The following is a 24737-nucleotide window of genomic DNA, read 5'->3' on the forward strand; positions in this document are numbered from 1 at the left end:
CTTGGAAAGGTGAATTTGGGTGGTGCCTCAAAAAGATAGATGCTCTACCAGAGCATCTATCATCTATGATCAACCATGAATCTATCATCTATGATCAACCATGAATCTATCATCTATGATCAACCATGAATCTATCATTTATGATCAACCAGAGGTAACCATGATGATCAATTCCTTAAAGCAATGTCATTAAACTGTGTAATAGGGTGTCAATAAACCAAGAAAGTATTTCCCATTGAGTTTCTAATGCATGCTCAACAGTAGGAGGCATAGAAAGATGGACATCAACTTCTAACCCTGAAAGAGGTTGTCAGAGTCCAATTACAAAGTCAGGACTTTGCCTGGAGAGCAGTACAGGTGAAATGCAGTTAAACTCTCAAAGGTGCTGCAATCTGCAGTGCCTGAGCTCAGAGCAGAGGGAGTTAGGAGGCTTGTAGAGGCCAATGAGTCATCCTGGGGCAGGTCCAGACAGCACTGGGCTAGGCCTTAAGGCCACAGTGAAACTGGATAGGTGAAAGAAGAGAGGGCATTCCAGAAGGAAAATGAAATGCGATCAAAGGCACAGAGTAGAAATGGACATAATTTTATTTAGAGTGAGGATGTATGAAATACAAAATTGCCATTGAACATTTTTATCTGTTAGAGATCAGTACATTCACAAATTTTAAGGCCAGTAGGTAGGGGCTAACTGGGGCTGCCAGGCCAAACTCCATCATAAGGAGCATTTTGTAGATATTTACTTTGGCTGAGTTTGCACCTTTTATATACGATCTCAATCTTGAGCTTTATAGATACCTATAAAGTATTTTAAGTCCATAAATTTGGGCAATGCAGGTAAAATAAATAGCTCTTTCATATTTTCTCAGCCTGCAAATGAAACATTTTTCCTGATGCTGGGTTGTGTTGAAAAGAAACCCAGTAATATTTCAGTTGTCACTTATTCAAGTGCTTTTTATTTTTTTAAAAAATGAAACAAAACATGAAGCCCACTGCTTTGGGCACTGACTAAAGTAACATCTGTTCTAGCAGCCACAGTAATGGCAAAGGAATGCTAGTTATGTATTGTTTGTGGCATTGACTCTTCTTTCGAGGAGAAATAAATTAACTTGCTGCCTTTTGCATTTCCTTGGTGCCTTAATGAATAGGTGAGAAGATGGCTGCTTTGCAAAAGGAAAAGTGTTTATATACCCTCATGGGACCTTGTCATTCTGTAGGGAACAGAGGGAGGAGTTTGACTGCCTTCTGGGAATGCAAACAATATAAATCCTGTCAGTCCCAAATATTATCCTGATTAGAAAATACACGTAAGGACCCTGGGGTGACTTGTAATTTAGTGCAATATGACTGTAAGCTGCCAACCAGGACAATATGATCCTGGTGGGTCATCTCCCATTCTCAGATAACCTAGCTCACTGATTTTGCCAATGTTGGACTATTTAAAGAGTTGATAATTATTTTAGCATTGGTAGAAAGGAGATCCTCTCAGATTTTCTCTGCTTTTTGGTCCTTTTTCCCAAACTATTAAATCTCTCCTCTTCCTCCTCCTCCCATTTCTCTTTCCCATTGATAACTCCTTCCCCCCTCTACCAATTTTTTTTTCTTTTTTCTTTTTTTCTTTCTTTTTTTTTTTTTTTTTTTTTTGAGATGGAGTCTTGCTGTTGTTGCCTGGGCTGGAGTGCAATGGTGCAATCTCGGCTCATGCAATTTCCGCCTCCCGGGTTCTAGCAATTCTCTTGCCTCAGCCTCTTGAGTAGCTGAGATTACAGGCACCTGTTATCACACCTGGCTAATTTTTGTATTTTTAGTAGATTCGGGGTTTCACCATGTTTGAGAGGCTGATCTCGAACTCCTGACCTAAGGTGATCCACCCGCCTTGGCCTCCCAAAGTGCTGGGATTATAGGCGGGAGCCATCGCGCCTGCTTTTTTTTTTTTTTTTTTTTTTGAGACAGGGTCTTGCTCTCTTGCACAGCACAGGGTGGCGCAATCATGACCCACTGCAGACTTGAATTCCTGGATTCAAGTGATCCTCTCACCTCAGCCTCCTGAGTAGCTGAGACTACATGCACACACGCCACCATGCCTGGCTAATTTTTCTATTTTTTGTAGAGATAGGGTCTCACTGTGTTGCCCAGGCTCCCAATAACTTTGCGGATCCTTTTTCAATTTTGCACTTCTTCCTATAATTGTGCTTCTCTCAAATGGATTCACTGAACCAGGTTGCTCAACCCAAAAGACTATCTGGAATAGCCTCAATAACCCAGGAGGTGGCATAAATGGACACATTGGTCATTCACTAAAGCTTGGGTTCTTACGCCATATACGTTCTCTCAAGTTCTTAGAGACTAGGAATCCTTATTTCATATGCAATTTATGTAAGCTTGGTTTTCTGATATTCAGGCACCCAGAAGCTTAAACTGTCAAATTAGAAGTGCAGAGTAAAGTATCTAGATTAGAAAACACAGGTATGATATCGAGAAGCGAGAGACCAGAAAAAGTAGAACCATAAACTTAAAAAAAAAACACAACATAGTGATCAGAGACTGCTGTAGGGACAAACAGCTTTGCAAATTGAGAGTTTCATAGTAAACCGGCAAATTTTAGTTGGTGATAAAAATGGGGGAGAATAAAATGTACACATTTTACAATATTTTATAGCAACCATTTTGTGTACGAAGGCTTTCTAGGAAGGAGACTTGGGGTAGGTGAGGGATGAACTCAATTTGCACATGCTTTCTTGGTTCTCTTGATTAATGATTTCTCTCCAGTACTGCCCAGAACCCATGACAGCACTGACTTCAGCTTATCTTCCCATCCAGATTGACAAGCACAAGTACACAGTTCTTTCTATACACGTCTATTTCTCTTTTCACCTCTTCTATGCCCAACTAATAGTTTTCTTTGTTACCTCTCTATTTATCTTGTTTTCTATTCTGTTCTTTCTTGGTCTTGGCCTTCTCTTTTTTGAAAGGGTTTACTCTGTCATTCTTCTCTAATCCCCTGCGTCCTATGCTTGGCTAATTGTCTTAAACTTTTATTCTTTTCTAACATAAACCCTCAAGATGACAAGTTTCCCTGTAAGGACCACTTAGCTGCATTCCAAGTTTGGTTTTGGCATCTTCATAATTGGTCAGTTCTAAGTATTTTCTAACTTACATTATGATATTACTTTGACTCATAAATGCTTTGGGTGTGTGTTTGAAATTTCAAAACATATGAGATTTTCAAAATTGATTGGTAACTTGATTGGCTATTGATTTCAATTGTTTTTTATTTGGTACCAGAATATGATCTATATGTCATTTTTATAAATTTGTTGAGACTTGGCTTATGGTACATGACTGCTTTTTTTAAAGTGTAAAAGTGTACTTAAAAAAGAATAGATATTCTCTGTTGGATGCATATTTCCTATACACAGTAAGCCATTCCCCAAAGGGGAAAGGCTAGAGTTCTTATTTTCCACTGTGGATGGGAGTGGGCAGTAGAAAATAAGTGGCTGATCAGTTTCATTCAGGATATATTTCATTATCTTTACTTTTGGTACAGTACAGACTGATAGAAAATATTTCATTGCATTTCAGATGTATCTGTGGTAGGATGTCTCATTATTTTATGAGCTATTAGGGAAAACACTGCCCATTATATCATGATATATTATTATGATCTGAAACATATCAATTTTAGGGATGTTAAAATGTGGAAAGAAAAGTGTGTCTTAGATTTGATGAAGTACGATATTTTTGTCATTAGTCTTATAGTTGCATAAGTCTTCATTTTATGCAACCAAAAAACTTTGGACCCTATTTTGAATGTTATGCTGGGGCTTTATCATGTGTCCACTAGATTATATTTAATTAAATTCTTCAAATCATTTATATTTTATTAATTCTTTTGGCTGCTTGATCTATTAATTACTGAGATAATTGTATAGAAACCTCCTCCTATGATGGTGGATTTATCAATTTCTCTTTGCAATTCTATCAATTTTTGCTTTATATATGCTGAGGATATGTCATTAAGTGCAGATCAGAATTATTATAACTTCCAGGTTAACTGTTCCTTTTAACATTATGTAATGGTCCTCTTTATACCAATAATTTTGTGCCAATAAGTTTGTTATCAAATATTAATATAGCTATACTAACTTTCTTTTGGTATTTGCCTGATAAAACTTTTCACATGCTTTTATTTTCAATCTTTCTGTGTCCTTATGTTTTATTGAATATATGTTTTATTGTAAATCATACATAGCTGGATATTTTAAAAACACAATCTGTCAATCTGTGTTTTTAAACTGCCGAGTTTGGTCCATTATATTTATTTTGCTTATGGATTATTTTGATTTAACTTCTAGTTCTACCATCTTACTATTTGCTTATCTCAGTGTTTTCTAAAGTGTAGATTCAGAAAAATATTTTTTTCTCAATTTACTCTCAAAACAAGGAAATTTCAAACTTAGGGAAAACATTCTTTAAAATACTTAGATATAAAAATATTGAAAGTCAATTGCTCAAACATCCAAAAAAAACAAATCAGCACGAATCATCCAAAAGATCTTTTAAAAGATATTTTTATACAAACAAAGGTTACAAGGGTTGTCAAAATAGAGATGTTGGCAAACTACTTTTATTTCAGTTCATAAACAATATTTGAGATCTGAGTTCTGCACTCTGATATTCCTGTGGTCTTTTACCATCTCTAATGATTGTATGTAAAACCACAAGCCATCTTGTTAAAATAATAATAATAGTAATCATAATAATAAAAATACTGGGACATTGTAAAAAAAATACCTTGAATTATGTATGGCTCTATGGAGACTGGCTAATAAATAGAGGAGACTGATTTGTGACTAATGTGTTGTTTGTGAATTACAGGGTGCGTTTTGAGATTACTTGAAAACAGATTATTCTCAGGAGTTTGAAGTACTCTAGTCTGAAATATGATCCCACTTGTATTAGGTGGAGGTTGGCCAATCTGAACTGCACTAAGAGAAGTTGTCTGCGGTATCACCAACAGAGCTCTCTTAGATTCATTTTCAAAATGTGAGAACCAAACTTATTTGTGATACTGTATAGGACTGATAGCATTTAGTTTACTTCTTTCCTAACATACTTTTAGGTCTACAGTCACAGCCTCTCAGCAGCATAAGGAGTCTGAAAGCTTTTCTATTCCAATCCCCACTCTGAGGCATGAATGGTGATTACATAATTCTGCCAAGTTGTCCTGCTGCCTGTGCTTGACTGCAACTATAATAGAGAGCTCATTCCCACCCAATGCTGCTGATTAAAAAGGCCTTTTTAAAAACGAAGCCAGAAACTGTTCCTTTGAGCCTATTCTACCCCTTGGATCTATACAACAAATAATCTGTAGAATTAGGGCTCTACAGGTATAGCTGCATGTGTTTCAGAACAGCCCTTTGAATATTGTCTCTATGCTAAGTATGCCCCAGGCTAAAGAGCCCCAATTCTATATTCTACATAACATACTGTATTTGGTAGTATTGCTCATACACTCAGTTTCTCTATGTTCTCCCTTGGAGTGTCCTTGGTACTGAACACAATATTCGAATGGAGATTCTAACTTCACCAAGTTGAGAGGTCCCATCACCTCCTTAGTTTCAGATACTATACTTCTGCTAATTCAACCAGAACTCAGAGTCTTTGGAAACCATTTCACTGTACAAATTCATATAGAGACCACAACATCAGTACAAGAAAACTAAGACTGGGCATCTACTGTGTACCAGGCCCCGTGCCAGCTCTTCTAAGTACATTATTTGTCTAAAGTCATATACCCTGTAAGTGGCAGAACCATGATTTTAGCCACATTGATCTGATCCCAAAGCCCACTTTTCCTCTCAAGTCTTTCCTCTGTGTTTTTGCTAAGCCACATATTTCAAAGGACCTATCACCTATAATTACAGCAATAACAAAGTGCATCAGTGGCTGTCCTTTTTCAAGGGCTGAGTATGAGGCTCTAATGATTCACTTGTAGCCCAATGCTGTGGATTGGTCACTCTTGGTACTAAGTTCCTTTAGCCCAAATAACGGAAAAGTAAACTTAGAGCCTACTCCTTTTCCAGATGACCAAATTCACAAATCAGTGGCATCCAAATTAATGCCATTTTGTTATTAATATATTTAAAGCATACACATGCTAAATTAATCCCCCTAAAATAATGCATTGTGCCTCCCTCAAATGGCTTCCCATTGCCCAAACTCCATATTCTGTCATTCAAACCCTCTTCAAGGTGAGTCTTCTATCTCCCTTCCAGTTCAGTTTTGCCTCATTCTTCCAGGTTACGTGACACTGAATGAGTAAGAAGCAGTGGGTGTGGGAAAGTTGGACAGGAAGTGGAATAATATTGTTGGGGCGAAGGAACCTACAGGGGAAAGTCAGTTAGTGAGTCCTGATTCTGTTCTCTGCAATTGGTTGTTTGGAAGGGTCTTCTTTTCTTCAGAGGTTGTTTCCTGAGTTTTGGGACTGAGCTAATCATGAGCTGCCTACTTGTTATACCTGGATTTCTGGAATAATCTGTCCAGCTTCACTTTGCAGAAGGGGTGAAAATCCTTCTTAGGTAACTGGGAAGTAACTCACCAGGCCCATGAAGTGGACACTCCTCAGAGCATGCCATGTTTGTGTCCATTGACTTATCTAAAGCCTCAGGAGTCTTTGGAACAGGTGGGGAATTTCAGGGTACCTGTGTGATATTTGCTTTTATACCCCAAATTGTATAATATTTACCTCTTTAAGTAATATATCCTGCCTTGGCAACTGTATTGTAAGCCTCTGGAGGGCAAGGACTGGCTATTCTTCGAGTCCCTAACACTTTGCCCAGAGTATAGATTTAAAACACGTTGGTCCTGATTGTTATGATATCATTGGCTCCATTTGCCACCAGCAACCTCCTCCCCATCCTTCTTTCCTTAGTAAAGAGGCCCACATGCATAAAGCACTGGAATGAACTGTCTATCCCAAAGACAGCTACCTACTTGATTGATGGACTGTTTGCTGACCTTGGAAAATAAATAGAAGACAAAAATGTCTCTGATTTCTACTTTCTCTGAAGAGTATGCAATAATTTTTTATTATGTTGGAAGGTGAGATTGCCACTCAGCACAGGCTACTGGATTCACTCCCTACCAGGCTGGTGAAATTCAAGAGATTTTGGCAAGGGCAGCCATGCCAGCTGTCTGTTTACCTAAAGAGTCATAATGACTACAAAACCAGGCTGGATTTGTATTCTCTCGTTGCTTTAGAGCAACTGGTAATGGAATTGAACTGACTTAGAAAACAGGCCTCTGGAAATTTCCTCCAAAGACAGTGTAGGGGGTGGTCACTGCCCTCCTCTGCTGTCTTTTACCTGCAGTCACTGTGGCCTCTACCTCTGGGCTCCAGCACATCCCCTTCTAAGCCAGTCCTCACCAAAGCAGACGGTGCATCCTCAGCCCCAGCTGGCAGCATCCAGATTAGCTGAACTGCTGTAATCTACGTTTCTGGTATTCCAGGGTGAGCTCAGGCCATGCCAATGTTCCCTGGGTCACAGCTTTTCTGGAGTGATCTTGAGTCTGTCAGTCTCTATGGTTCTGCTTGGCTTCCAGCCTTGTGCTGCAGACCCTCACAGACTAGAGGCCTGCCCAGAATCTTGATCCAGTTAGTGGGCTATTTCTACACCCTTCCACCAAGTCTGCACCCCAGGCAGGGGTCTGCTCCTACTGGTGCTGGTGCTTTTATGATGATATCTTTGACTACTGCCCTTCCTGGGAACGCTGGTTATAGTTTCTCACCTGGCAGAATTTTTTCCCCTGTTAAATTATGCTCAAGCTCCTTGGATATGAAGATTGAATTGCTGGCCATCCTTTTCTGAAGTCTACCTCCCAACCAACTCAGAGCCCCCCTGTTCTGATTCTACCTCCTTCTGGCTCCTTTTCTTTCCTGCCAGTAGGTGCCATCATGGTACCAGTATGACCCTTGATTGGGTTCATTCATTTATTCACTCAACCATCATTATTTGCTGAGTAATGAGTATGTGCAGACATTGTGCCAGGTGCTGGGTTGTGACAGTGAACAAGATGGTCTGTTTTGCCTCAAGAAACATAGGGGCAATACTATGCCTGAGAGACAACCGCTCTTTCCAATGTCTGCATTTTCTTTATGACAACTCTCCAGTTGTTTCCAAAGCTATAAACTACCTCTATATGGCAGCCGGAGGCCCGCCTTCCTGTGAAACATAGGTAGCCATGAAGTGTTGAAAATAACCCGGATGTTAACAGGGTCTTTCTTCCTGAAACAATGAACAAGTCTGTGGCTCTCTAGGCCTTTGCATGAGAGGAGGAAGTGAAGGCACGACTTGGAATATGGAAAAGAGGAATTTGGAGAGAAAATTTTGGAGTCTTTGTCTGGCAACATATAAGTGAGAAGGTCCCTAGGCTTGTCATATTGAGCTAAAATTATTTTTTTAGGCAAATTCCTATCTTTATATCAGAAAAAGGGGCCCCAAATATAGTACATATAGAATAGAACAAAAGAACATTTAAGAATCCCAAGATTCTGAATGCATGATAGATTTTTTTTTTGTGGCAACAGAAATTTTGCATGTGGTAATAATGTATCAACTTTACTTGCTTTAATTCATGTGTTTAATTTGTCTAAATATTTCCCTATGTTACTATTTACTTGATTCATTTATTGAGGAAAGCTCTTCAAAAGTAGCAAAGAGTCAGCCTGCCATTCAGTCTTGTTTGACTTATCACCACATCTGATTTACTGGTGTTTTTCTTCCTAGTTATCTTGTGGGCAACATCTTCAAAGTTTGTTTCCAGCCTGCTCCTAAAATCCAGGCTTATCGTAGAGACTCAAAAGGAGCCTGCTTCTTAATCAGGGGGAGATAGCCTGTTTATAAGCCACAGGACATGTACAGTGAATCTAATGGGGCAGGGCATTAGACTTTTACTTGGCAAGGAAAGTTAGGTCAATAACCTAATACACAGCTGTCATTTTTTGACAGACTATTATGTACCTCAAGCCCCTTATATACTTAATCTTTACTATAAAAATGAGAGACAGGTTCTGAAACAGGCCCCAGGTAAACCTGTCCAAGATCACCCTGGAAAGTCAAGGGGTTGGGATGTGAAATTAAGATTTTCAACTCAATATCCTGTATTCTTAATTCCTCCATTATGCTGCAATTATAGAGCAGTTGTTTTCGCTTTGATGTTTCAGGTCTCAGTTTGTTGAATTTCAGGTTTCATTCAAATGGCATTTCTCTAAACAGTGATATGACATGGATCCGCTCAAAGTTATTGAACCTTGTTGCTATTGCAGTCAGGCTGTTTTTCATATAAATCAGGAGAAAAAAACAGGGGTCTTCATTTATTTAATGTTGAATTTGGAACCTTATGTCTAACTTCAGGTCATTTTCTTTTCTTCAAAGATTGTGACTTTCCAACCCAGCAGCCAGTACAAAGCAAATCCTGATCAGGGTTAACAGGGATGAGCATCAACTGGGCCGCACTGTCACATCTTGGGTGTTCAAGATCAAGGGTGTGGAGCGTACATCCTACAAGGATAGTTGCCAACTTGAGAAATGTCTCCAAACTGAAAGGCCCCAGAAACGGATGCAAAACGAGAAGGAAAAACAACAACAAAGTCATAGTCTGGGAGAGCCCATGAACAAACTATGCTCAGAGATATATCCATCCCTGGTTCGGGTTGGTGTCTCTTTAGGGCATGGCCTCGTCCCACTTCTTCACCTATAATTACTATGTTTCAAATCACTCAGGTGTTATCTCTCCATGAAGATCTCCTGACTCTTCTTGACTTCACTTATCCTTCCCTGCTCTGAAATCCTATGGCATTTACACCTGACTCATACAATCTTGTTCTTTATTATACATTTATACACTCTTTTTTTTTTTTTTTTTGAGACAGAGTCTTGCTCTGTTACCAGGCTGGAGTGCAGTGGTGCAATCTCGGCTCACTGTAATCTCTGACTCCCGGGTTCAACCGATTCTCCTGCCTCAGCCTCCTGAGTAGCTGGGATTACAGGTGCGCGTCACCACACCAGCTAATTTTTGTATTTTTAGTAGAGACGGGGTTTCACCATGTCGGCCAGGATGGTCTCGATCTCCTGACCTTGTGAACTGCCCGCCTCAATGTCTGAAAGTGCTGGGAATACAGGCGTGAGACACCACGCTCGGCCTATTATACACTCTTTTATATGCTTGTTGGACTCTTTCTCCAACTGGATTTTAAGCTCCTTAAGGACAGTGACTAGGAGACACAGTAGAAGTCCAAGACATACTTGATTGATTTCCTGATTTTTGGACACTTTGGGTGGGAAATAATAGAATTTTTAAGTATCTAAAAGAAAACAATCTTCATGAAAAATGCTTTATGTTTGTAAAATTTGCTTGCTTTGTTCAAAAGGACAAATCTCTTTTCAATATTTTTCTTAAAGCAGCACGATATTAGTAATTTTCTCAACCTCTGGTTGGAGTTTGGTGAAGAAAAGTGAGGCAGTTAAGACTACAGAGATGGGTGTATTTAAATATCTGGTGAGAGAGGACTCTGGATGTTTGACCATTTTCTATAGTCATGGAGCTCACCAAAGTTTACCATTTGTATAGGAATCTTTTAGCTCTTGGACGGAAAAATCTCTTTCCTGTAAAACTCCATGGAATTTCTGCTTCTGGCTCAGGCAACAGTTATTCATTGCAGACCTTGAAAACTTGTGACACAGGTGTCCAAATGGGCACCAAATAAAGTGAGAAAAGAAAGTCTCAACTACATATTTTAAAAATATTTTTGGTTCCAGGTGATGAACTGGGCAGGCTGTGACTGGCATTGACAATATCCCTTTACTCAGACCCAGGGGATCACTTTTGATTGAAAAACCTTGTCCTCCAAACCAGCTTCCCAAGAAACAAACGCAAGTCCAAGACCTTACTTCATATTTTGGATACCCACACGTTCCACCTGCATCTCTATTTTGCCCAATGATAGTTTCAGCCTTTAATTTGAGCTGCTGTGTAGGACCTGGTTGGGGACTGGAGTTTTATGTTTGAATATAAGGCCCCTTTTCTGGATGAATTTGGCCATCTCTTCTTCCCCCTTTCAGTCACCTGGGCTTGGTCGAGTGATAAACATGTAGCCCCGGATACATGTTGTCTCAGAGGAGCCCCTTGGTTATAACGAGACTCTCAATTAAAGAGCCAGCTCTCTAGGAAGAATCTCAAATTAGTTAAAAATTTTTTCATTAAGCTTCCACTATAAAACAGCTAACAAGTACTGAGCACTTACTACCTGCTAGGTCTTCTGCCAAATACTTTAAAATATTATTTCATTTAATGTTCACAATACTGATAGATGTAAATTTTTTATTATCTTAGTTTTATCGATTGGGAAACTAAAGCACAAAAGGGCTAAACAATTTTTTTTTTTTTTTTTTTTTCCCCGGAGATGGAGTCTCGCTCTGTCACTCAGGTTGGAGTACAGTGGCATGATCTCGGCTCACTGCAACCTCCACCTCCCACGTTCAGGCTGATTCTCCTGCCTCAGCCTCCAGAGTAGCTGGGACTACAGACATGTGCCACCATGCCAGGCTAATTTTTGTATTTTAGTAGAGGCAGAGTTTTGTAATGTTGGGCAGGCTGGTCTTAAACTGGCCTTCAAGTGATCCACCTGCCTATGTCTCCTAAAGTGTTGGGATAACAGACATGAGCCATGGCACCTGGCTAGGGGCTAAACAACTTATCAAGGTCATATAATCAGTACACAGCAAAACTGATTCCCTGATTGTTCCCCCTCCTCCCTAAATCTTCTTCTCCCTCTGTCTTCCTCCTGTCTGGCAGCTGATGGCAAATCCATCCTTTCAGTTTCTTAGGCCAAAACCCTTGGGACATTCTTGATTCTTCTCTCTCTCTAAACCCTACATTCAATGCTTTGGAAAATTCATTAGCTCTGCTTTCAAAATAAATCCAACTCTGACAACTTCTCTCCAGCTCCATTGCCCTCCCCTGATTCAACCCATCATCACCTTTTGCCTGAAATATTAGGAGGGTTTGCCATAACCCTCCTAACAAGTCACACTGCTTCCATCTTTGTCTCTGTCTGCCCATAGCCGAGTAATCTTCTAAATATGAGTCAGACCATGTTGCTCCTCTGCTCAAAAGCCAAAGTCCTTCCACAACCCTGCACATCCTATCCCCGGGCACCTCACTGCCTGCTGCTATCCTGAGAGGGAATGAGGACAGCAGCAGGCATGGAGATGCCTGGGGATGGCACTTCCCTGCCTGCTCTTCTGTGAACACCAAGGATCGCTGGCCACAGGGTCTTAGCATGAGGGCTCTTGGTTTGGGATATCCCACCCTTCCCCATGCTCCCATAGCCTCATGGTTAAATTCCTCACTATCCAGGTTGCTACTCAAATACCACCTTTTCAATGTATCCATTACTCTATTTACAATTGGAACCTACTCGCCTAGGTGGTAGGAAATCCTCTCACTCTCCTCTAATTATCCTATAGCATCTATTACTTTTTACCATAGCATGTAGTGTGTTTACTATGTTTATTACTCATTGTCTTCCGTTCCCTGATCACACAGGTATTTTTATCTGTTGTGTTCTCTGATATATCCCAGGTACCCAGAGTTGTACCTAGCACATTGTGATCAATAAATATGTGTTGAATACATGACTGAAAGAACTTGGATCATAAATCTTAGAGTGGTTATAATTTTGTTGTAAACTAATACAGCATTCTCACATGAAAATGGAATAATGCAGAATACATTATGAGGTGGTCTTGATCAAGGGTCAAGTGAAGAGAAGATTTAGTGGCATGTGCTCAGATGAGGGAGATGTAAGACGTAACTGGAGGCTGGTGTGGGTTGGGAAGGTGTAGTGGGACTCAATGGGAATTCTTTTAATTTTGCAATGCATTGGCAAGGACACCTTTTCTTCCTAATTAGAGGCCCATGATTTAAAGTTGTAGCCCTGTATTTGCCATACCACAAGTTTAGTCCTGAGATGTCTTCCCTTCCCACTTCCTCTGCTCTGTGGTCTCAAGGGCAGTGGCTGTTTCTCGGTGGTATGGTCAGACATAATGAGAAATACAGATCCAACTGTTGGATCACTCAAAAGCTGGGAGGAATCTGGAATGGAGTTATTTGATTTAGAGTATTTTAATCATTTCCTGCAAGTTGGCAGGTCCCAGAAGGGTCAATTTTCAACAGGATCAGGCAGGATACACCTGAAGAAATGTCAACGCTTCTGCATACAGTTTTTAAAATTTGGTGGTGTCCTGCTGAGGCCCACAGACTGAGGGTTGACCAGATGTCTGAGACATGGGCATTTCTCAGTGGTAACACTTCTGTGACACAATCCTAGTTTCTTGCTTTGGGCAAGTAAAACTTTCCCATCATCTGTACCATTTACAATGGGTTACCCTGCTTTCAAGAAAATTGGTTTGCTCCTAACACAAGATGAAAATCGGTGTTGGGGGCATTAGGAGGGAGATTGTTGTCCATCATGAGGACTGGCTTCCTGTTCTTTTATGATAACTCATTTCTATATTATCTACATTCAGTGCATGCCTGCTCTTTCTTATCCAACTGTGATGGTATTAAGGACACAACTCCAGTTACTGAGAGGTTCTATCAATACAGCTTCCAAAGGCCAACGAGGAAGTGACTATAGTATAATAACTACCTAAGCTGACCATCAGGCCAAACATTAGTTTCTACAATGAGCTAATAGAGAAATGTATTCAGTTAAAGAAACTGAATACGCCGACAAAGGTTATTTTGGAAATGCTCATGTTAGGGGTTGATGTCTTTTTTTAATTTTTTTTTTTTTTTTGAGACAGGGTCTCACTGTCACCCAGGCTGGAGTGCAGTGGTGCAATCTCAGCTCACTGCAACCTCCGCCTCTCGGGCTCAAGCCATCCTCCCACCTCAGCCTCCTGAGTAGCTAGGACTACAGGCGTGCGTCATCATGCCCAGCTAATTTTTGTGTTTTTTGTAGAGATGTGGTTTCACCATGTTGTCCAGGCTGGTCTTGAACTCCTGGCCTCAAGTGATCCACACACCTTGGCCTCCCAAAGTGCTGGGATTACAGGCATGTGCCACTGTGCCTGGCCAAGTTTGAGATCTTGACATGAGCTAACTAAGCCCTAACTGCCCCCTGACAGGCTGAGCTCTGAGACATTGACCGTGGGCAGGACCAACTCCAGAGGCTGACGGGTTCTCAGTCACAGCTGCACATGACAACCTCCTGGGGATGCTGTGGAACCACCAAAGCTAGGGCTCATGCCAGAGGCTTAGGTTCAGTCAGTCTTGCATGAGGTCAGGGCACCAATCTTTTTAAAAAGCTCTCCAGGTGATTTTATATATAGCCAGGAATGAAAACTACTTGATGCGAAGGCTCCAGAGAAGGACTATCTGAGGAGCTGGGAGAGAGAATGCAGTCCCCACTCTTGCCTCACAATCCCTATTGTAAGGGCTCCTTCCCCACTCTCTCTCCTGCTTCATCAGTTTTCCATTTTCTCCTGGATTATTTCCACAATAATAAGCAAGTTGCAAATTCTCCCATCCTAAATAAAATGACCTCCCCAAACTCCACATTTTCCTTCAGCTCATACCCATTTTCCTACATCCCTTTAGAGATGAACTCCCTAAGACGTTCTTTCTGTATATGCTGTCCAATTCCCTTCCGTCCATTCTCTCCTAAACCCACTCTATCTGGGACTCCACCCTCATTACTGCACAGACATAGCCCGTCTTACCATCTGGTCAGGCCAGTGACTTTAGATCTCCCTTTCAGCAGAAACGGGGAAGCTGGAGAAGTTAACACAGACATGCCTGATACACTCTGGGGTACAGCACACCCCAATCCAGCCTGGGGCTGGTGGAACAGTGCTGGGATCAAAGCTCAGCAAGCAGAACGAAGAACCAAAAAACTTTCCAGGGTACCTTTGGAGAAGATTGCTGCTTGAGAAACGTTGATAGTGACAATGATAATGAGATCTTTAGTAAAGGGAAAGGTTATGACTTACACAGTGTGTGGTGGTGATGATGACAGAACTGGAGATAAAAGAGAGGCCATCGTTCATGCTGACCTGGAGTGCAGCTTTCCTGAAATGACAACAAGGGAAGCAGACTCAGAGCATGGTGTGCAATGAGCAATAGGCTGAGAGCCAGACACACAGGTCTCCTTTGGGCTCTGCTCTTAACTACCCTTGAGACTGGATACTCTTCTCCAGGGGAGGAGGGGTCTGAGTTTCCTCTTTTGTAAAATGTGGGGGGTAGTCTGTATAGCCCATCCTCCTCTAAAGTTTAGAGAAGTGTCAGGATATGCTTGGCTGGTGTATTAAGGCAGTGCATTCAGACGTTCCGGCATTGCAGTGAGTGGCATTGAATGGGCAAAGCTTATTTTCATTTAACTTGCTAGTCACATTGTAGTTGGACAAAGTATTCCTCAAAAATAGTCCAAGTCAATGGGGGATAGACTGGGCTAACTATAAATGCAATATTCTGCCGTTATCTGGACTCTCAGTGATTTGATGGGGGTGGCTTTGTTACCATCCAACAGACTCACAGAAGTAAAGCAGAATATGAATTTGTCTTCCATCTCTTCCCACTCTAAGACACTCACTGGAAACTGACCTCATGTTTTGCTGGATTTTGCAGCATGGACACTGAGCTAATTTGTGAAATCAGTGGCATCACAGGTTGATGCTGGGCAACCAGAGTTGGAGGTTTTACAATATGAACACACGATTGAAGGCAAAATTCAGATGAACAAGTTCAATTTTTTTCCCTTAAAGCCTCCATTCTTTGTCTAGCCTATTATGGACACGGTTTTGGAGAGGTTATTTTTGTTGTTGTTGTTCTCTGCACCAGCATTGCCTCATTTCCCATGTATTTCTTTTCTTGCTCAGGGTGTCCATTCTCTTTCTTCTGTTGATGGTTTTGATCTCATCTCATTAGTGCTTATTATAATTGCATCACCATGAGATTTTTCCCCCATAAATTAGTTCAGGGAACTTTTTCCGTTCTGAGTGAACATCCGATGCTGTGCAGAGTCGAGGAAGGAGCACCGTGTGGGACATCGGAAGGCGTGAGTCTGGAGTCTTGGCTTGCCATGAACCAGCCATGGCCCTACTTGGCCTTTCTGAGCCTCCTTTTCTCTAAGGAGGAGATAACAATCATCTAGCAGGGCAGTGGTGATGACAGAGCGAGGTCAAGTGTGTGAGAACTTTCTAGAAGTGTAGGTGTGATTAAGCCAGACAGACCTTGGATTGAGCCCAGACTCTTCCACTCACTGCTGTGTGACCTTAGGCAAGCTATTTAAAGTCTTGCAGCCACAGTCTCTATGTCTGTAAAATTGGGATAGTGGGAATACCTGGTTAATGGGGAACCTGGGAGAATGAAGTGAGATACTTTGTAAAACACTTATCGTGGTGTCTGGGTCACTGTAAACACTGGCTCCATCATAAGCTGGAGGAACCTAGAGAAAGGCTCCACTTTCTCTAGAAGCTTTCTTTTTCCCTGTCCCCCTACACCTCCTCTCTCTCTTCCCTGGCTGGGAGGTTCAGTTGCTGGTGAAAACTTACATGCCAACTTCTTTTAAGATAGGTGCTGGACACAGTAAATAAGTATCTTCCACAGAAAAGGGCTTCTCATCTGCAAAAAGGAAATCACTGGATTAAGAAGAGGGAGACGAGTTTATAATTTCAAATTCAGTGACTTCTAGAGAACATCAACCAAGTCCAGGGAGATACCAGAAAAACAAAAATCTTTTTGAGCTTAAAAACTCGAGCTGTACAGCAAACTATCGCAAGGACAGAAAACCAAACACTGCATGTTCTCACTCACAGGTGGGAACTGAACAAGGAGAACACTTGGACACAGGAAGGGGAACATCACATACCAGGGCCTGTCGTGGGGTGGGAGGAGCGGGGAGGGATAGCATTAGGAGATATACCTAATGTAAATGACGAGTTAATAGGTGCAGCACACCAACATGGCACATGTATACATATGTAACAAACCTGCACGTTGTGCACATGTACCCTAGAACTTAAAGTATAATAATAAAAAAACCCCAAAAAAACAAAACTCTTGAGCTGTAAAACCCATTAGCAGTGAACTCAAGTGCTCCTGCCTGAATTATAGCTTCCTGTGGTATGTGCAGTTGAGTCAACTGGTGAGAAAATAGTGAGTGAACTCCTAGATAGAGCAGGAATCACTGAGGGGAAACAAGAAAATATTAGACTGGTCCTAAGGAGTTCCACGTCTAAGGCTAGTTTGAGAGAGAAGCCGTATTTGTGGAAAAAGTTTGCTGACAAATGACTTCACCAAAGTATCACTGGGCTTCATAAGACAAGGAGCTTCCTTTACATGGCTGTCATAGTCAGGTCTTAGGAAAGCACAAAACATGAGCTGTGCTTTTGTGCAGAGATGGGGAAGAGACATTCTTGGTGAGAGGAATGGCATGAGCAAAGACAGGGCATACTAAAGGCATGTTCCAAGGTAGGATATAAGAAGAATTTGAAAAGATCAGTATAGAAAGTTTGGTCAAGTTCTTTGAGTTAGCCTGAGGGATTTGGACAAAGTTCTCTAAGTTATAGGAAGAACTTTGGTGGGTTTTTGAGTAAAACTGAAGTGATGATTTTGGAGGTCGTAGCAGATGTAGCTGTGGAAGGTGGATCAGAGTCGGGGACTCTTGGAGTAGGGAAGTTCTTGTGCTTCTTCTAATGGATGACCAGGAAAAAGCTTAAAGTGGCTTTAATTCAAGCTCACTAAGAACTTCATTGTATCCCAGTTTCTGGGGCCAGAGACAGGGCTGAGAAATTATTATAGTAACTATATAATAGTCATTCCTTCAAGCCTCAGCTTTTATCGGGTATATGTGCTGTACAAAAAGGCTGTGGTGGGGCCTATAGGTGAAATGAAGATGAATAAGATCTATGTCATTAATTAGGCTGTGACTACAAGTTCCTATAACTAGAAGATACAAAGGAATACATATATTATTAAAGGATAATATTCTGCTTTTGTTGTGACACCGATGTCGCTTATGATATCTGCAAGTCATGACTGCAGAATATAGCTGACATTAAACTCTTGCCTGAGTGAAGGTTAGGAAGCTGCCTGGGATGGGAGTTAGAGGACACATCTGAGTGCTAAGCACAACGTCCCCATTGGCAAGAGGAGGAAGAAGATGTACAGGTAAATCTTCAAGTGGTGAAAAGTTAGGGAGATTATTCCAGGTCATTTGTTTATTCATTCATTCAACAAATATTTATTGAAGACCTACTATATACTAGAGATGTAGGCTTTGAGAAGAGAAACACAGTCTCTGCTTTCATGGATTTTATAGGAGGCAGGAGAGACAGTTATTTAACATTATTAAAAAATAAATTCTTTGAGTGTGTACCATGTGCCAAGCAATGTGCTAAGGCTTGCAATGAACAAAACAGATAAAGTACCTTGTCCAAGGAGCCAACATGCTAGTAATTACACAAATTGTTATGTAATTATAATTGTGATGAGCACACAAAAGGAGGAGGGGGCTGGCCCTCATCTGGGAGGTCAGGAAATGCTTCCCCGAGGAAAGGCTATTTAAGCTGAAACCTGAGGTTGGGTGACGGGATGGAGTGGGAGAGGGGGAGGCACTGCAAAGATCCCGGGGCAATAAGGACCCCAGATCTTTTGAGAGCTAAAAGAGGGCCAGTGAGGCTGTTGAATCTAAGTGAGACAGACAATGGCTCAAAATGAGGCTAGAAAAGGCAGCAGGGCCAGATGACCATGGCCACACAGGCCATGATGAAGCTTTTGAAGTTTCTCCTAAGCGCAACAGGGAACTACTGGAGGTTATCCTCATATTTAGAATCAGCTGTTGGCAGATGATGGAATGTTGCAGGAATGGTGACGCTGTATTGAGTAAAATTATAAAGCTTATGATGACAGTGTAGGATCATGCAGTGCCTAAATTGAGCATTATTATTATTATTATTATTTTTTTTGAGTCAGAGTCTCACTCTGTCACCCAGGCTGGAGTGCAGTGGCACAATCTCGGCTCACTGCAACCTCCGCCTCCCGGGTTCAAGCGATTGTCCTGCCTTAGCCTCCCAAGTAGCTGGGATTATAGGCACCTGCCACCACGCCCGGCTAATTTCTGTAGTTTTTTTTAGTACAGATGGGGTTTCACCATATTGGCCAGGCTGGTCTCTAACTCCTGACCTTGTGCTCCGCCTGCCTCGGCCTCCCAAAGTGCTGGGATTACAGGCGTGAGTCACCGCGCCCGGCCTGAGCATTATTATTTTCAAGATGTCCTTCCATCTGTGATGATAATACAGGCAGTCCTCAACTTAACAATGGTTCGACCTAAACAATACTGTGACTTTATAAAGATGCTTTCAGTTGTGTATATTAATGGTGAGTACCCATACAACTATTCTGTTTTTCACTTTCAGTACAATATTAAATAAATTACATGAGCTATTCAACATTTTATTATAAAATAGGCTTTGCGTTAGGTGATTTTGCCCAACCATAGGGTAATGTCAGTGTTTCGAACATGTTTAAGGTAGGCGAGGCTAAGCGATGATGTTTGGGAGGTTAGGTGTATTAAATGCATTTTTGAGTTATGGTATTTTCAACTTATGATGGATTTATCAGGACATAACCCCATCTTAAGTCAAGGAGCATCTACAATGACAGCCAGACTTGCCAGGGCATGTTGCATGCAGGCAATCTCTAAGCACTTCCTGTATGTCACTTAGTCAAATTTAAACTTCTAGCAGAGCTATCAGGATGGTGTATTATTCCTTTCATTTTAAAGGTGAGGAACAGACATAGAGAGATTAAGTAGCTTGTCCAAGGTTACACATGGGAGCTTGGATCTGCACCCAGGCAGTCTGGCTGCAGAGTCTGCATGATTATCTAATAGGCTATAAGCACCAGCCTTGATAGAAGCTGCACTTTGTTTCCTTGTAATGACAACCTTGTGAGTTAAGGCAGGGCAGGGATCATTAGGCTCATATTTCAGATGCAAAAGGGAGGCTGAGGGGGATGACAGTGATCTAAGGTTGCACCGCAAGCCAGAGGCAAAGCCAAGACTAGAAATGAACTCTGCATTACTCTTTCCTCACTAACAGATTCTCCATTCCAGGAAAGGCTTGCATTAGAGAATAAACTGAACTGGGGACAGGCGGGGCTGACTCGAACCTATATTTATTTCCTCGTGGCCATGGCTTATCCTGTTGCACATGCACCAGCAGTACCTGGGAGTACAGATTCCTGCCCACAGAGCCAGCCCACAGAGCCACGGGGCAGCCACAGAGCAGCCACAGGAGGCCTTGTGACTCTGGCTGCCTTCTGTGGGAAGAGCTGGGTCACGCCGAGGAGAGCATCCAAGGCAGCACACTGCAGCGCCACAGCCAGGAAGACTCCAGGCTGGCATGCCCTGCTCCTGGGTTAGCGCCTGGCCTCCCTCACTTCCGGCTGCCTCTGGACAACTCCTCTCTCCTCCCTCCATCCCAATTGGAAAGGAGTGAGAGGATGAGTGTGGCCCAGGCCAGGCAGACATTTCTCACTTTCCCCCTCCTTTCCTTTTCCTTTTCTGCTTGGGAGACCAAATATTTCTGGAGCAAAACGGAGGAAAATCTCACTGGGAGGCCTGCAAAGGCTTCGCTGAGGCTGTGGAAGACCTTCCTCCATCCGAATGTATCAGCCTCCCAGGCTGTGGGCCTGCTCTGTGGAGCTGGCATTTTCTGCTCCGAGAGGATTGTTTGGTTTGGAGCCTGTTTTCATTTTACCACAAAAATGAGTGACTTTTTTCTCTCTCTCTCTAAACAAAGGAGGGCCATTTGGTTTCCATAACTCAGGTCATCTGACTCCTTCCTGGAACTCCATTTGGGAGGCAGAGCACAAAGCCTTCCTTGCCGCACCTCGGCTGTGCCACGTTTGGCCCCAGGGCCGTGCCAGCCTCGCTGCAGCATGTGCCAAAGCCAGTGGTGTCGTGACATATGTGGGGCCGTGATCCACTCCTAGGACAGCCGAGGCCCCTGCTGGTCCACTCTCTAGGTGGCCATTTCGCTGCTCACTAGCACCGGGTGGGCAAGGGAAATGAAGGCCAGGAGCTCGGACTGGCCCACTTGGCTTTTGTTTGCAACTGGGGAGAAAATTAGGGAGGGGTGGGAGTTTGAAATCAGACATTCAATGAAAATTTTATTTTTATGTTTAAATTTTTGTTATTTTCTTTTGAGACAGGGTCTCACTCTGCTGCCCAGGCTGCAGTGCAGTGGTGCAATCATGGCTCACTGCAGCCTCAACTTTCTGTGCTTAAGTGATCCTCCCACCTTGTCCCCCCCTCCCCCACCCCACCCTAGTCACTGCATCACAGGAGTGCAGTGCCACACCTGGCTAATTAGATTTTTTTTTTTTTTTTTTGTAGAGACAAGGTCCCCTATGTTGCCCAGGCAGCTCTGGAACTCCTGGGCTCAAACTATCTGCCCGCTTCAGCCTCCCAAAATGCTGGGATTACAGGTGTGAGCCACTGGGCCTAGCCAAATGTAATTCTTAGAAAATCTTGAAATATAAATTTCTTTTGTCCATTACCAAAGATATTTTAGAATTCTGTGTGTACCTATGACGTACGTTTATCCAAGGCATCTGTCTATAGGAGTCTGACAAGCTTGATCAGGATTTGGGGACCGATGAGTGTCATTATCTCAGAGTGCTAAACGCCCCAGACTTGGGAGCTAGGCATCCCTCAAGCTGCGTACCGAGGGGACAGAGAGGGGCAGAGGATATTTCAGATCACACCGAGTCAAATCTGAGCCCTTTTCTTACTAGTGTGTGACTAGGGACACACGTTCTCCATCTATAAACAGTGGTGATGACATTGTGTGGGGAGTCAATAATATTGTATTCAAGTACAAAGCATGATACTTAGCACTTGAGCATTCAGTAGATGTTACTCTTCTTTATTACATGGGCCTCCACACCTTTAAAATAGACTACATGTATGTATGGTTTAAAATCAGAGGGATTAAACATTAAAATGTACAAAATGCCTGATTGCTTAATGATATCATTTTAACCAAATTAACATCTGTGTAGACATCAGGAATTAATAGGGAAATGAAAAGCTTTAGTGAATTTGTGCGTGTGTATAGATACACACACATATACACATATACATATCTATACACACACGTGCATGCATGTTGATTTTTTCTAACATCATATACTCATGATCTCGTTTGATGCTTCTACAACCCTCTGAGAGAGATATTATTTACATTTTGAGAAACTGAGAGTCAGAAGGGTTAGTTAATTGAGTTAGTGCTGCACCACTTGTTAAGTGTCAGAGCCAGAATTCAAACCCAAGTTTTGTTGAAATAGCTTGCCCAAGGTAAGCCCAGCTAGTCTTATAATGTAGCTGGAAGCACAGCAGGAGCTGAGGCTCTTCATATTGACAGCTCTGGAGGCACATGGCCAAGATCTTCAATGGGCAAGGCTGGATACCAACAGGAGCTTGCCTTCCAGGAGAGGGGGCTAGGGATGAAGAGCTTGAAGAAAAGGTTCAGGTGTCTTTTGAGAGGCCCTGATCATGCCAACTAGAATGAAGCCATGCTCTGGAACCATACACTCATAAGTGTATATTTATATAAGTGTGTATATATATATATAAGTGTATTGTCCCAAGGTTTAGACCTTGGGACAATGTAATCCTTTTCAGACTGGCAAAGAAGAAAGTTCCCAGAATTCTTCCCTGCAGTTTGGTGGCCGTCTAATGGATTTGGGATAAAACCAGGGTTGAAATTCATTAGCCAATTCAAACACCAATCAGAGAAAATCCTTTTTATAAGGGTGGATTAAATAATTCAAATACTTTTCAAGTCTTGGCAATCTTTTTTTGTTATAAATATTTATTTCTGGCAAATAGGAAGAGAAAAATAATCCCTAGTCTTGTGGAGGCAGCGGGAGAGGGTGTGTTGAAACCCCGCAAAGCTGATGTAAGCCCGAAGCAGAGCTTACATTCCCATAGTGACATTCACATTAGGTAGTGGGAAAAACAGTGGAGGTTAGGGACTGAAATGAGCTCGCCTTGCTGTTTCTCCTGGTGTCCCTTGGGTCTAGGGAGCATTTTCAGGGCATTCCAGAGCCAAATATAACTGTTCAGCACCAAATTATCAGCTGGTTTGGGAATGTATCTCCAAATGATGGAACAACAGACAGGCCGGAGTTAGGCTGAATATTTCTACCTCCTCACTGCCTCCAAAAGTATAACCAGCTTGAAAAAAGTTAGACTTGTAAAATATTGTGGAAAAATCTGAAATAAAATTATATTCAGCAGGACTCCAAGTTGGTGAAATTCAAAGAATCTGGGCTGAGCTTTCTGGAGCTCCAGAGAGAATGGAGATGACTGATTGCCCAACTGGGGCTGCCTCATTGATAATTCACAAATGTGTGTGTGGGGGGGTCTTATTACAAAGCAAAATGGGAGCCATTGCCGAGAGTGGAAAGGAATGTACTATGTGTCAGGCCCTGGGCTAGAAGATTTTCAGAGATGAGTGAGATAACAAGCTTTTGATAGAAGACATTAAACTCTAGACAAAGAGATTTTGAAAGTGGAGAGAATGGCTTTTACTTGGAAAGGCTGAACAGTGGTTGAGAAGTCAAGGAGAAATGAGAAGATTCAAAACTGAATGGGAAGGGATGGCAGTGAAATGTAGGTTGGTTGGGCCAAGTTGGGAAACATCCTCAGAATGAGTATACCCACTGTAATGTCCTCTTATCTTGGGCTAAAGCCAGAGGGATGCATTTAAAGTGGCAGAACCAAGCTGGCCACCATCCTTTTCCTTAGACATGGCCCATACCCTCGCTTACAACTCACCTTTTCCCTGACCTGGTATTGTTACAGGGTTTCCTTGGAAGCCCTCCCTGGCTAGTTGCCATGAGATCAGGGGACGGGCTTGGCCAACAGGTTCCAGGTAAGTTTCCTGGGTCTGTAGCTATTTTACCAGTTCCTATATTCTATAGATACCCAGGACATGTCTTTTGATTTCCCATTCTGTTCTCTGAGGAAGGCTGGAGTAGAATGGAGAACACTAAGAGCCTGGACTCTGGAGACCCAACACAGCCTTGCCACTAACTGGCTATGTCACCATGGGCAAGGTTTTTCACTCTATTCATAACTCAAAATTGTCATCTATAATATGGGAGTAATACTTCATAGGCTGTTGTAAATTTTAATGAGATGATATCATTTAATGCTTAGCACTTAATAAGCACTCAACATATAACTGTCATTACTAAGGTAGGGCACTGTTGGGGTCATCGACTGAGGCACCTGCAAAACACAAGGTGTGGATATGTGCACAAACTGAGTGAGTCTTGCAACCTGTCTATTAGGTTGTATCAGGGCTTTACAATATTGGTGTGATAAGAAGCAAGTTACTTATCTAAATAAGATCTTTGGACATGAATATAGTGCAGTGTTCTCAAATGGGGGTTGGTTTTGCCCCTCAAGGGGCAACTAGCAATGTCTGAGCAGTTTTGGTTACTGCAACTGGGGAAGGAATGCTATTGGCATCTAGTGGGTAGAGACCAGGGATGGTGCTGAACATCCTCCAATGCACAGGACAGGCCCCTCCCCACTCCCCAGCTATAAATTATCCAGCCCAAAATGTCAGTAGTGTTGAGGTTAGAAAACCTGGGGT

The 24737-nt window shown here is 42.1% G+C and overlaps 1 protein-coding gene across 7 annotated transcripts in view; it reads right to left on the minus strand.

Annotated features, from left to right (window-relative positions):
* ANTXR1 (ANTXR cell adhesion molecule 1) overlaps nucleotides 1–24737 on the minus strand; it is a 237480-nt gene that overhangs the window by 110457 nt on the left and 102286 nt on the right. For 5 of the 7 annotated variants that reach the window (XM_024242099.3, XM_054548115.2, XM_054548119.2 and 2 more), the window contains 2 exons: nucleotides 16617–16686; nucleotides 15057–15135 (listed from right to left, as the gene is read on the minus strand). In XM_024242099.3, coding sequence (XP_024097867.2) covers nucleotides 15057–15135; nucleotides 16617–16686 — 149 coding nt within the window. Of the gene's footprint in view, nucleotides 1–1901; nucleotides 9599–15056; nucleotides 15136–16616; nucleotides 16687–24737 lie in introns of those variants that run through there. The other 2 variants (XM_054548116.2, XM_063713655.1) reach the window with 2 other exon arrangements.

This window comes from Pongo abelii, chromosome 12 (assembly GCF_028885655.2).
Source record: "Pongo abelii isolate AG06213 chromosome 12, NHGRI_mPonAbe1-v2.0_pri, whole genome shotgun sequence".
NCBI lineage: Eukaryota > Metazoa > Chordata > Mammalia > Primates > Hominidae > Pongo > Pongo abelii.